The sequence below is a fragment of the Dipodomys ordii genome, unplaced genomic scaffold (genome assembly GCF_000151885.1).
Source record: "Dipodomys ordii isolate 6190 unplaced genomic scaffold, Dord_2.0 Scaffold102, whole genome shotgun sequence".
Taxonomy (NCBI): domain Eukaryota; kingdom Metazoa; phylum Chordata; class Mammalia; order Rodentia; family Heteromyidae; genus Dipodomys; species Dipodomys ordii.
Window position 1 is genome coordinate 1,779,309 of NW_012267318.1, and position 14,298 is coordinate 1,793,606.

The 14,298-nt window shown below is 42.7% G+C and overlaps 1 protein-coding gene across 1 annotated transcript in view; it reads right to left on the reverse strand.

Annotated features, from left to right (window-relative positions):
* Window positions 1–14,298, reverse strand: part of Flt3 (fms-related tyrosine kinase 3) — an 81,934-nt gene that overhangs the window by 38,474 nt on the left and 29,162 nt on the right. The window contains exons 4-9 of the mRNA XM_013027277.1: window positions 10,320–10,438; window positions 5,451–5,580; window positions 4,618–4,745; window positions 3,799–3,938; window positions 3,546–3,699; window positions 1,576–1,744 (exon numbers count right to left, since the gene is read on the reverse strand). Of these exons, the coding sequence (XP_012882731.1) occupies window positions 1,576–1,744; window positions 3,546–3,699; window positions 3,799–3,938; window positions 4,618–4,745; window positions 5,451–5,580; window positions 10,320–10,438 (840 nt within the window). The remainder of the gene's footprint in view (window positions 1–1,575; window positions 1,745–3,545; window positions 3,700–3,798; window positions 3,939–4,617; window positions 4,746–5,450; window positions 5,581–10,319; window positions 10,439–14,298) is intronic.

The window sequence follows — 14,298 nt, forward strand, 5'->3', positions numbered from 1 at the left end:
CATTTTCTTGATCCATTCATCTACTGAGGGGCATCTGGGTTGGTTCTATATCTTAGCTATGGTAAATAATGCTGCAATAAACATAGTCGTGCTGGTAGCTTTAGTGTGGTCTTGTTTGTGAACATTTGGGTAAATGCCCAAAAGTGGGATTGCTGGGTCATAAGGGAGCTCTATGTGGAGGCTTTTGAGGAACCTCCATACTGCTTTCCAAACCCACAAGAAATTCTTGACTGAAGTTTCACAGAGGCCTAGGAAAATCTAATTCTCGTTTATCACTTATAACTGTGCTATTTCTGCATTTATTTTTTGGAACAAGTAAATCAACACACCTACAGGTTATGCTTTGCTGCTTTTAAGTTTTACTTCCTTAATCATTTACAAGTGTGCATAAGGAGACTGGGGTAGCCTACAGCACAGTACTCTGAAATAGAAAGAAAACATATTATAACTCAGAAGCCACAGAACTAAATTCACAGTGATAGGCTTCTCACCCCTATTAGCTTAGCTACTCAGGAAGCTAAAATTGGAGGATCACAGTTTGAAGCCAGCCTGAGTAGAAAAGTCTATGAGACTCCTATCTCCAATTAACCACCAAAAAGCCAGAAGTAGAGCTGTGGTTCAAGTGGTAGAGTGCCTGACCCTTGAATGGAAAAGCTAAAAGACAGAGCTCAGGCCTAGACTTCAAGCTCCAGCACCAGCACACACAGAAAAAAAAGATTGCTACTGCTTGCCAGGCACTAGTAGTAGTTCATGCCTATAATCCTAGCTACTCAGGAGGCTGAGGTCTGAGGACAGAGGTTCAAAGCCAGCCCAGACAGACAAATCTGAGAGACTCTTATCTCCAATTAACCAGCAAAAATCTAGAACTGGAGAGAGGCATGGCTCAAGTGGTAGAGTGCCAGTTGTGAGCAAAAACCCCGAGCGAGAATGAGAGGTCCTGAATTCAGTTCCCAGTACTATAGCAGCTGCAACTCAAATACCAGAGCTCTGGGGCTGGGAAAGTGGCTCAGTGGTAGAGCGCTTGCCTTGCATGCTCAAAGCCCTGGGTTCGATTCCTCAGCACCACATAAGCAAAAAGAAAAAAGCCGGAAGTGGCACTGTGGCTCAAGTGGTAGAGTGCTAGCCTTGAGCTGAAGAGCTGAGGGACAGCGCCAAGGCCCAGAGTTCAGGTCCCACGACCGGACCCAAAAAAAAAAAAATACCAGAGCTCTAACCTTGGACAAAAAATGCTCAGGGACAGCTCACAAGCTCTCAGTTCAAGCCCTAGTACCAGAACATGGAAAGACATGTGCACTCTTGCACACACATGCACATGCACACACAAGATTATTACTATGGTATTCTCAGTGTACTGTTTGTTTCCTTGTCCTCATTTTAACTCCATATACATAAAGTCACGGGGTTCTCATTGAGCCCGTGCTAGAGCACTTGACTAATATTCACAAGGCCCTGGGTTTGATTCCTAGAATCTCCCCAAGATATACATCCATAAACCCATAGTAGGAAACAAAACAGTCCCTCTCAAAGGAGAATTATGCCCAATGTGCTAAGTCTTGGCACTTCCGGTTGTCTCACCTGTATCCATCTTCGAGATGATTTTGTTCACAAGGAAATGATTTTCGAGAAAAGGTCCAAGTGCAACGAATTTGTGGATATGCTTTAAACCTGACAGAAAAACAAAATTCTTCGTACTGGTCAATTACATAGTCTTCACTTGAATTGGTGGCATTTATAAATCCCTTTTCTGTAAGGAAAATCAGTTATGAATAAAATAATGAAGTTCATAAGGAAACAGATTAAAATAGTAAAAATAAAATTGTATTCATTATTCTGCGCAGGAAAGCTCCTTTTGATGTCCAAGAAAAATTTAATCATCATTCTCAGTTCTAAGACTTGGAGTCAAGATTAAGAATAGGATGTAGCCTATAATCCTAATTGTTCAGGAGGTTGAGAATCTCAGTTTATAGCCAGCGCAGGCAACAAAGTCCATGTGACTCCCATCTCCAATTAACCACTAAAAAAGCCAGAAGTAGAGCTGTGGCTCAAGTGATGAGTGTCATCCTTGAGCAAAATAAAAAGCTCAGTGTCAGTGCCTGAGCCCTGAATTCAAGTCCCAAAACTAATACACACACACACACACACACACACACACACACACACACACACACACAACATAATGAGTGAAAGCATCAAGTATGGAGTTTGAATCCTGGTCTTGGACAAAAAAAAAAGTAAACAACTGGCTTTCTTCCCAGATATGTATGTAGGAAAAAATAGACACACACACACACGCACACACACACACACACACTATGAACATGCTAGGGACAGAATCTGGCAGAATTGGCTTTCAACTAAAACAACTCTGTCAGTGTTAGGTCATACAGAAAATCATCTCCAGGCACAAAGAAAATTGCAGTCTGGCTAGCAATATTTACACAGTTTTCTTGAGCAACATCTTATTAGTTTCTTGGGCACACATTTTCATGATGGCTAAAGATTGCACCCTGACTTGAGATTACTTAAGGGTAGTTATTTACAAATGCTATATAATATATAAGCCCACTCAAGCCTCTCCCTGTCTCAGTTCTTCAAGTAATGGCTCACTGTACCAACAGCAGGTTCTCAGAGTAAATAGTTACTAAGCAGCTATTCAGTGTCAGGCTCTGGATTACAAGAAGAGAGATTTCCCTAGTCCTTAGGTCACTCATGGCCAATTGGAAGACAAAACAGGTGGCTACTCAGGAGGCTGAGATCTGAGGATCATGGTTCAAAGCCAGCCTGGGCAGGAAAGGCCATGAGACTCTTACCTCCAATTAACCACCAGAAAACCAGAAGTGATGCTGTGGCTCAAGTGGTAGAGTGCTAGCCTTGAGTGAAAAAGCTCAGGGAAAGCACCCATACCCTGAATTCATGACCTACAACAACAAAAAAGTATACAAACAGATGGTGACATAATAATGTGGTATGTATATAGAGCTGTACTCCAAAGAATGTGGTTTCACTGGAAAAGGAAAGGAATGGGTAGCTTTGCAAAGCTATTTTTTTTTCTGTGTGTGTGTCAATACTGGGACTTGAACTCAGGGCCTTGAACTCTCCCTTAGCTTGTTTGCTCAAGCCTGGTGCTCTACCACTTCAGCCACATCTCCATTTCTGGCTATTTTCTGGTTCATTGTAGATAAGAGTCTCACAGACTTCCTTGCCTGGACTTGCTTTAAACCTTAAGCCTCAGATCTCAGCCTCCAGAGTAGCTAGGATTACAGGCATGAGCCACAGGTAACTAGCTCACAGTTATTATAACTCCATTTCTTGGCTAGTGGAGTGGCTCAAGTGGTCCAGTGCCTGCTCAGCAAAAGCAAACTCTGAGGTCAAACCCTGGTACTTCCCGAAAATAAAACCCCAAACCACAAACACACTTTCCTTAGTTTCTTTTTCAGCTTTCCCCTCCATCATGGTACACCGAAGTCAGCATTTGTACTAACATCTCTCACACAAAACATTTACGAATCTTTAACATAAAGATTGCATGGATGGCCTGCATTTACCTAGGATGGTAACCAGAGCTGACTGACTGGGATGTTGAGATGAGGAGCAAGTGTAATATCCAGTGTCATTTCTTCCCACTGATGACACAAAAGCAAACAGAATCCGTATCATAGTCCTGTTGGTTGAATAGGTGCTCATCTCAAAGGAGCTGTCCTGGGTGGTAATAAAACAGAACGTGCATTTAATCTTTCCAGCCAGTACATTGAGCTCCTTCTTCCTGTATGTTTAAATATGAACTTGCAGTGACCTTACCTCATCCAGGGCTCTGTTTTCTAATTCCCAAGAGAGCCCAAACCCATGGTTCACATAAACTGCTTTGCATCTTATCCATAAGGGCTCCCCTACCTTCAGGAACAACTGGGGCAATGTGGTCTGTGGAGTTTGATTTAGATCTAGAAGACAAGAACATCCCAGGGAAGAAAAAAAAAGGAGGGGGGAAGCTTTTATTTTTCAATCACAAAATCTATCTGGAACATCTTGATGAACAAAGATTTTAATGAATTTGATGTTAGTAATTACATTAATAAAATAATCTTCCAGATACTAACTGTTCTTTGATGACAAAATCTGCACTTATAGATACCATAATATTCCATTTAAAATGGTATTAAGAAGCTAGAGAGTGCAGCTCAGTAGAAGAGAATATGCTAAGCATGCATGAAGCCTTGGGTTCTATCCCCAGCACCTAAACAAATAAAATACTATAAAGCAGAGCGCCAGTGGCTCATGCCTGTAATCTTAGCTACTCAAGAGACTGATATCTGAGGATCACAATTTGAAGCCAGCAGCCCAGGCAGGTAAGCCTGTGAGATTCTTATCTCTGATTAACCAGCCAAAAGCCAGAAGTAGAGCTGTGTCTCAAGGGGTACAGCACCAGCCTTGAGTGAAAAGCTAAGAGATACATCCAGGCCCCAAGTTCAAGTCCCACTAACAGTATAAAAATTAATTAATCAATCTAGTATAAAGGCATGAAAAGTTTTTCTGAAGGTGACTGATGAGCTAAGTAGTAGCTGTTAGTCTCAGATAATTTTCTAAGGATTAGCATAAAAGCACATGATATTTCAGTGTTACCTATTGTGAACAGCTTGGTACATTCTCTGCCCAGTTCATTTCTGGCACAGCACCTTATGTCCCTTCCAAATAATTCACGTAGTACCTTTTCCTCCTTTTTAACAACAGCTGGACTTTCTTCTTTGCAGCTGCAATTAGAAAATAAATGCCCTATGACTAAACACATGTTTTTAAATGACTCAGGCTGGGGATGTGGCTCAGTAGTAGAGCACGCGCCTAGAAAAATAAAAGATTACAGGTTCTAAAGTCTGTCAAGTCTGATGTAAGAGACCAATGAAAACAGTGGAGCATGTAAAAAAAAAAAGGTAAAAATACTCAAATGTGTCAGATGCCCAACTTATTAGTTTGTATTGTGTAGTGGGGTAGGGGCTGTAGTTGATTTGAGGAGATCCAAAAGACCCTTTTACTAAACAATCCCCTATCTTAATTCCATACCAGTCATTCTTCATGTTTAAGGAACCAAAGTTTCTGTTGAGATGGGGAAAAAATAAATTATACCTACCCGTTACCTAATTTTACCTACATTTAACTAAGTATCAACTACAATAGAAAAGGATGGCTGGGCCCCAGTGCCTTATGCCTGTAATCCTAGCTACTCAGAAGACTGAGATCTGAGGATCCTCATTCAAAGGCAGCCTGGGCAGACAAATCCAAGAGACTATTTCCAATTAATCAGCACAAAGCCAGAAATGGAGGTGTAGCTCACACGGTAGAGTGCCAGCCTTGAGTGAAGAAAGCTAAGGGAGAGTGGAAGTTCAAGCCCCAGTACTGGTTTAAAAAGAAAAGGACCAAAGACATTGCAATAATGGCAGTTACCTTCATACGTGTCCTACCTTTCTCCCTGTGAATCACACAGCACCCACTCCACGATTGGCTCCGGGATGCTCTCAGATACACAGACCAGGGCATCCTGATTTTCTAGTCTTCTAAAGTAAGGTCTTCTTAATGTATACAGCAAGGTATCTGAAGCAGCATACATGATAAATATTTTACTATGGTAAAAACAATTGCTCCCTCAAAAAAGAATCCTGTATCTTTTTAAGTTAATGCTTCAGTTAATGCCTTTTTTGGGGGGGGTCCAGTCGTGGGGCCTGAACTCTGGGCCTGGGCGCTGTCCCTCAGCTCTTCAGCTCAAGGCTAGCGCTCTACCACTTGAGCCACAGTCTTTTTGCTTATGTGGTGCTGAGGAATCGAACCCAGGGCCTCAGGCATGCAAGGCAAGCGCTCTACTACTGAGCCACCTTCCCAGCCCCCCATTAATGCCTTTTAAGCAGATGCACCACAGAATCTTTGGCTCCCCTCACCCAACCAGTATTTGAAATGCAACTCGATGCAAAAATGCCAACTTTAACATGTATTCTTTTGGTCAGTTTCTCTGGGTGATTCATCAATCCACACCAACAAAGCAAGTGGAGTAAAGCGATGTGAACACACCAATATTGATACACAGAAGGAAACTAAAATGATAGCTTAAATCCTTTATGTAATAATACTGTAAGACATCTTTCTGTAACTTCATACACAACTAAATACAAATATTATGATGAAGAAATAGAGAGAGTGAGACAGAGCTAGAATTGGAACCAAATTTAGAGGCTTATTTGAGCCTCCCATTCAGATTAGTCCTTCAAACACACACACACACACACACACACACACACACACACACACACATTCTATTCTGCTTAGACTCTCCATTCCCATCTTCTCCCTTCTTTTCCCTCTTCCTTTCATTCTTCTCCTCCCTCTCCTATCGCTTTTTTTTTTTTTTTTGTAAAAAGGTCTCATTCTGTATACCAGCCTGACTTCAAACACAATCCTCCTGCCCTAGCCTCCCTGGTACTGGGATTACAAGCATTACCTATAAACTTTTTGTAAAAACTAGAGTTTATCATATCCCAGGGTGGAGTCATTCCAGTCGCCTCCTACTTGCTAGGCAGGTGCTCTACCATTGAGCTATGACTCCAGTCCTTTTGGGGAGACTGAGTTATAGCTGAGATAGGGTCTTGTTTCTTACACAGGCACCCACCAGAACTGTGTCCACCTAAACTCAGCCTCTAGAGTAACTATAATGATAGGTATGAACCACCAATACTTGTCTGAATCATTTTTCTACTAATGTTTTTGGAGGGGTCATTCTAGGGTTTGAACTCAGGGCCTCATTCTTGTTAAGCAAGAACTCTACCACTGGCGCCACACCTCCAGAATTTTTTGTTTTAGGTTATTTTTCAGACAAGGTCTCATATTTTGGACCACAATCCTCTTACCTACACCTCCTGAGTAGCTGGGTTTATAGGTGTACAGCTATAGTTGTACTACACTCCAGTAGTTGGTTGAGATACAGTGTCAATAACTTTACTACCTTGAACTAAGATCCTTCTGATTTCTGCCTCCTGAGTATCTGGAATACACATGTACTACCATAACCAGACTAACTTTTTTTTTTGTCGGTCGTGGGGCTTGAACTCTGGCCCTGGGCGCTGTCCCTCAGCTCTTCAGCTCAAGGCGAGCGCTCTACCACTTGAGCTACAGCGCCACTTCCGGTTTTCTGGTGGTTTATTGGAGATAGGAGTCTCACGGTCTCTCCTGCCCGGGCTGGCTTTGAACCGTGATCCTCAGATCCCAGCCTCCTGAGTAGCTAGGATTACAGGCGTGAGCCACCAGCGCCCGGCCAGACTAACTTTTTTGAATGGAAGTTTTCTTATACTTAATTCTAATCTCTCTCCCTATAATAAATTCTGCTTAAAATATTATAAATTGCTTATATTATATATACCTAATATGTAGTTTTACGTCTTAGTGATTTATAAAAACTCTGGACATATTATGACTATAATCCTATGTTGACTGTAAACTGCAAGTATCTTTTTCCCAGTTTGTGGTTTCTTTTGCTTTTGTCCCTGTCATTTCCAACCTTTGGTCCTAATTCTACAGTCTAGATTAATTTTTTTGGGGGGGTCTGGTTGTGAGGCCTGAACTCCAGGCCTGGGCGCTGTCCCTCAGCTATTCAGCTCAAGGCTAGCACTCTACCACTTGAGCCACAGTGCCACTTCTGGCTTTTTTTCTTTTTGCTTATGTGGTGCTGAGGAATTGAACCCAGGGCCTCAGGCATGCAGGGCAAGCACTCTACCACTTAGCCATCTTCCCAGCCCTACATTAATTTTTTAAGTGTAGCTTTGCTTCTGTGTGATAATCTTTTAAATATTCAGTGTTAGAACTCAAGGTCAAGGAAGATAATTAGCATCCAAGGCATTATTACTAGTTAACCCAGGTTTCCTGACTCAGACCCCGGAAGATTTTCCTCGATTATGCTTTAATTAACCTCTGTCCTCAAAATTATTTCCTTCTGTATATTAAACCTTCCCTGAACTGCTCATTTAAAGAATTCCAAGTTCTTTACTATCCTGCCCTATTTTCTCCATATTCATGAGAAAAAATGCAGAAGTGAAGTGAATAACCTACTAATTTCCTTAAGCTAGACATTATATTTTCATGAACACTGTTGAGGTTTTGGGGAAGGGGAAGAGAATGGATAGGAGGGCAGAAAAAGGCATGAGAAGGGGAATGGAGGATGGGAAAGGAAGGAGAGGAGAAAAGGAGAAGAGAGGCAATGGGAGGAGAGAAAAGTAGGGGAAGAGAAGGGAGGGAAGGGAAGGGAAAGAGGAAAGACAGGAGAAACCAAGAGGGGGCTAGGAGAGAGGGAAGAGGAGAGGAAGAGAAGGGAAGAGAGGGAAAGGGAGGAGAAATTTCTTATTCTCTTCCAGCCTGGAGCACAGACTCAGTCAAAAGGGGGATGAAGAGCAAGAGGACAGAAAGCAAAGGCAATGTAGGGCTCCGTCTGATCTTACAGGTTTCAGAGTAACTGAAGGGCTTTCCAAAACATATTTTGACTTTATTTGGTTTTGTCTTATAGTCTGACTGGAACCTAACATCCTACCCTTAATCCAGTCAGCTGACCCCCAAGGGACCCAAAGTGACACTTATCAGCCCTGCTTGTCAAATGTCTGTCTGAATGTGAGCCCATGAGATGATCTTCATGGAACAGTTCCAACATGGGACAGCTGTGGTCATTCCTGACCACAGTGGTCTCTGCACACCCAGACCACACTCAGATGATTTTAGGTGTTTTTATCTTTTTACAGGTAGAGAAATTGACACTTGGAGATGTTCAGTGACCTGCCAAACATGGCAATATAGGAAACATGATTAGAATTAGGATCAGGATGCCAGTAGCTCATACCTGTAATTCTAACAACTGAGCACTGGAGGATCTAGATTTGATGCCAGCCTAGGCAGAAAACCTCTAAAGATAACCTGCAATAAACAGCACTAATGGTGTGGCTCAACTGAAACAACACCTAGCAAGAGCCAAGCTTTGAGTTCAAACACTAGCATTGCTATAAAAAACAATTTTAGGCCAGGCGCTGGTGGCTCATGCCTGCAATCCTAGCTACTCACAGAAGGCTGAGATCTGAGAATTGCAGTTTAAAGCTTGGGCAGGAAAATCCTGAGACTCTTATCTCCAATTAACCACCAGAAAACCAGAAATGGCTCTGTGGCTCAAGTGGTAGAGCACTAGCCTTGAGCTGAAAAGCTCAGGGACAGCGCCCAAGCCCAGAGGTTAAGCCCCATGAACAACCAAAAAAAAAAATTTTTTTTAAAGACCTAAGCCTGGTGTGGATGGCTCAAACCTGTAATCCTAGCTACTCAGGAGGCTGAGAAATGAGGATCATAATTCAAAACCATCCCAGGCAGGAAAAGCCCATGAGTCTCTTATCTCCAATTAACCACCAGAAACCCAGAAGTGGTGTTGTGGGTCAGGTAGTAGAATACCACTTGAGTGGAAAAAGCTCAGGGACAGCTCCCAGGCCCTGAGTTCAAGTCCCACAACTAAAAAAAAAAAAGACCTAAGACTTCCAAGGTCAAAGGTCAAATGTTTTCCAGTTCTACTCCATCATTCACCCATTACTGAAGACAAGAAAAGGAAAAAGAATAAAAAGAAAATGGAAGGGCCCAGCACCAGTGGCCTACATCTGTAAACCTAGCTACTCAAGAGGCTGAGATCTGAGGATTGCAGTTGAAAGTCAGTCCAGGCAGTAAAGTCATGAGATTATTATCTGCAATTAACTAGTAAAAAATCAAAGCCACGAGTAGAGCTGTGACTCAAGTGGTAGCCTTGAGCAAAGAAAGTTCAGGGCCAGTACCCAAATCCTGATTTCAAGATCTAGGATTAGCATGTGCAGTGTGTGTACACACACACACACACACACACACACACACACACACACACACACACACACACACCCCTGAACAAATCAATCTGGGAAACTCCTATCTACAATTAAACAACAAAAAGAAGGAAGTGGAATTGTGGCTCAAGTGGTAGTGATCCAGCCTCAAACAAAAAAGCCAAACAAGAGCAAAATTCCTGAGTTCAAGCCCCAGGACTGACACAAAAAAAAGGAGGGGTATTAAACGGAGTATGGCTGAGTTTTTAAGGACACTGTCTAAGATTCCAAGGGCACATGTCCGTTCTCAGTGAGAAGTAGACATGTGGGAAGCCTGAAATGAACTCAATCAATCCACTTTCATACTAAGAGAAACCTGAATACTCTGTCTCAAGCTGTGGTAGAAAATCAAATGGGTCTCATGCCACATGTTTTTTAGAAGACTGGGAATACCTTGTAGCAAGCTGGACTTACTTCTTATACTCACGGTAAACAATATTGTATAATTAGTAGCTTCACTCTGGATAAAAAGTAGGTATTCTCCAGCTTGAGTCTCTGTCATTTTCAAAATAACCATGGACACGACGACACCTCTGCAAAACAGGAAAGAGAACTGGTTACTTTGAAAATGCGAAACTAAGAATATAAAAGTTCATATTGTATCACACCAGGTTGGTGGCTCCTAGTGACAGTGACACCAAAGTTGCAGCTTCTGTCCTGTGCCAAACACTCAGCTTGGCAGTTAGTTTCCCCCCGACTTTTTTTTTTTTTTTTTTTTTTTTTTTGCCAACCATGGGGCTTGAACTCTGGGCCTGGGCACTGTCCCTGAGCTCCTTTTGCTCAAGGCTAGCACTCTACCATTTGAGCCACAGTGCCACTTCTAGCTTTTGGGGAGTAGTTTATTGGAGATAAGAGTCCCCATGAACTTTCTTGCTGGGGCTGGCTTCAAACCATGATCCTTGGATCTGAACCTCTTGAGTAGCTAGGATTACAGGTGTGAGCTATCAGTGTCCAGATCAACCTTGAGATAAGATTCTCACAGACTTTCCTGCCAAGTTTGGCTTTGAATCACAATCCTGCTCTCAGCCTCCTCAGTAGCTAGTGAGCTACAGGCACTCAGCTTCAAGAGTGGGACTAGTCAGGCATTGGTATGGCTCATGCCTGTAATCTTCAATTCCACAGTTTGAAGCCAATCTGGGCAGAAATATCTGTAAAACTCTTACCTCCAATTAACTAGCAAAAAGCCAGAAGGAGAGGTGTGGCTGAGGTGGTAGAGAACTAGACTTGAGCAAAAAGCTCAGGAATCGTAACCAGACCCTGAGCTCAAAACCCAGTACCAACACACACATAAAAGAGAGAGAGGGAAAGAGAGGGAGAGGGAAAGGGAGATTGAGAGGAATAAGCAGGGAAAGGGGGAAGGAAAAGAGAAAGGAGGAATGCAAGGAAGCAAGAAAGAAAGCTCTATTCTAGCCCCATCAACTGACACTGTCTGAGCACTTTGGAGGGAAACCCCTATCTGGAATTAGAAATGCACAGCCTTGGTACAGGCACATTGGCAGTGGCTTCAGGAACAAGGTCTTTCTTCTCAAATATACCCAGTCTCCTGACCTCCAGCTTCAGTTCCCCATTTGCAGACTAAGAAAGATATACTGAGATAATGAACATTCTGATGTTCCTACTCCCCTCTCTAAAGAACAATTCCAGCCAAGCAGTGGTGCCTCATGCCTGTAACTCTAGCTACTTGCAACACTGAGGTGGAAATCAAGGTTCAAGGACAACCAAAGAAGAAAAGTTCATAATATTTCCCCACTATCACCACCCTCTTTATAATGCCAGGATTGGAACTTGAAACTTTGTATAGTTCTAGGCTTTGTTGCTCAAGGCTACTGCCATACTACTTGAGCTACAGCCACACTTTTGACTTTTTGTTGATTAAGTGGAGATAAGAATTCCATTTCTGGGCTAGGGAGGTGGCTCAGTGGTAGAGCGCTTGCCTTGCATGCTTGAGGACCTGGGTTCGATTCCTCACCACAACATACGCAGAAGAAAAAAAAGCCGGAAGTGGTGCTGTGGCTCAAGTGGTAGAGTGCTAGTTTTGAACTGAAGAGCTGAGGGACAGCGCCTAGGCCCAGAGTTCAGGCCCCATGACCAGACACCCCCACTTCCCTCCTCCCCCCACCTGCCAAAAAAAAAAAAAAGAATTCCATTTCTACCTAGGCTGGCTTGGAAACAAAATTCTAAATTCTCAGATCTCAAGCTTGAGCCTGGTTATAAGGGTGTGGTGGTACACCTGTCATTCCAAATATGTCTGGAAGCCTAATGGCCTAATAGATAGAAGTCCAGGCACATCCCAGGGAAGAAGCAAGACTCTCTCTCAAAAATAATCAATCAAGCCAGATGCTGAGATCTGAGGATTGTAGTTCAAAGCCAGTCTGGGCAGCAAAGTCTGTGAAACTCTTATTTCCAATAAACCACCAGAAAACCGGTAGAGCACTAGAAGTGAGCAAGTGGTGTTGTGGCTCAAGTGGTAGAATGCTTGCCTTGAGTTGAAGAACTAAGGGACAGTGCCCAGGCCCAGAGTTCAAGCCCCATGACCAATAAATAACCAATCACCAAAAGAGCTAGAAGCATTGTTCAGTGATTGAGTACCTGTCTAGCAAGCATGAAACCCTGAGTTCAAATCCAGAATCTAAACAATTCTGACACAGGCATTTTCCATGAAATAATCCCAAGAGGCCCAAGTGCTTAGTTACACAGGAGGAGGCTGAGATGGAGGAGGCTGAGATCTGAGGATTGTGATTCAAACCCAACATGAGCAGGAAAGTCCATGAGATTTTACCCACAATAAACTACCAAAAAGACAGAAGTTGAGCCAAAGCTGAATTGCAATGTGCCAGTCTTAAGAGAAAAAGCTAAGGGACAGTGCCCAGGCCCCAAGTTCAGGCCACAGTATTGGCATGTTCTCTCTCTCTCTCTCTCTCTCTCTCTCACACACACACACACACACACATACATGAATTTGGTTAGGGGTATTTTCTTTTAAAAAAAATCATTCACCAGTTTATTGAGTGATGGATTAAATTCACACTGACATTTATTTATTTAACTAGTTAATTACTTAAAAAATTTTTTTTTGCCAGCACTGGGGTTTGAACTCAAGGCTGGGTGCTTTTTTGCTCAAGGTTGATGCTTGAGCCACATCTCCTCTTGCTACTTTTTGCTGATTAATTTGGGATGAGTATTTCATGGATTTGTCTGTCCAGGTTGGTTTTGAACCATGATACTCAGATTTCTGCTTCCTGAGTAGCTAGTATTACAAGCATGAGCCATCAGTCTCTAGCATATATTAGTCATTAAAGAGGGGGCATCCAGAGTTCAAGCCCCACAACCAACAAAAAAAAAAGAGGGGGCATATTATGACATTTCTGCACATGTAAACAGTGCACCTGATCAACTTTACCCTCTCCATCACTCTTCCCAATCCCTCTCCCCCTTCTAAAAACCATTTTAACATATCTTATTTCCTACTTTCATATATGCAAATAAACTATTCCAACCGTATTCACTCTCTTTCACACTCTTCATTAGCCCTCCCTCCTAAAATTTCCAGGCCATTTCTTTATGCCAATCTTCGTATTTTCCTTTTTTTGCAGTATTGGGATATAACAAAGGGCCTTGCACATGCTAGTGCTCTGCCACAGAGCACTTCTACAGCTCCTAAACACAAACTCTTTCAACAGAGTGTTTTGGTTTAATCCCAAGATAAAAGGAACCATAAATCTGGGTGCCAGCAGTTCATGCCTATAGTTCTATCCACTTAGGAGGCCGAGATCAGAGGACCACACTTGGAAGCTAGCCTGGGCAGCAAAGTCCCTGAGAGTCTTAACTCCAATGAACCACTAAAAAGCCCGAAGGAGATCAATGGCTCAAGTGGTAGAGTGATAGCCTTGCTTACAAAAGCTCAGAGACAGTACACAGGCCCTGAGTTCAAGCCCCAAGACAGCAAATACACACACACACACACACACACACACACACCCATTAAAAAGCAGAAGTAATACAGCCTCGAAAGAGGAAAGGAAAATGAATGTGCTTCAAGATTTAGAACTAAACCTCAGAATTAAATCCTCCATCCTGAAAATTGCTCAAAAGTTTCTTTGCCTTCAAAGGAACAAACACAGATTTCATGGTGGTCATATCAACCACAGAGAGGTTCTCTAGCTCCTGGATTAGAGCGTGATGCCACTCTAGGCCATTTAGGTGAAATTTGCTTCCTCACTCCTGGAAAGGCAATGCCTTCTCTGCAGCTATGGGGGACCAGAAGAATCTGTAAGAATTAAAAAGAAAGGCAGCTGGATGCTGGGTGGTTCACACCTACAAACCTAGTTACTTTGGAAGCTGAGGTCTGAGGATCACAATTCCATGCCAGCCTGGACTGAAAAGTCCATGAGAT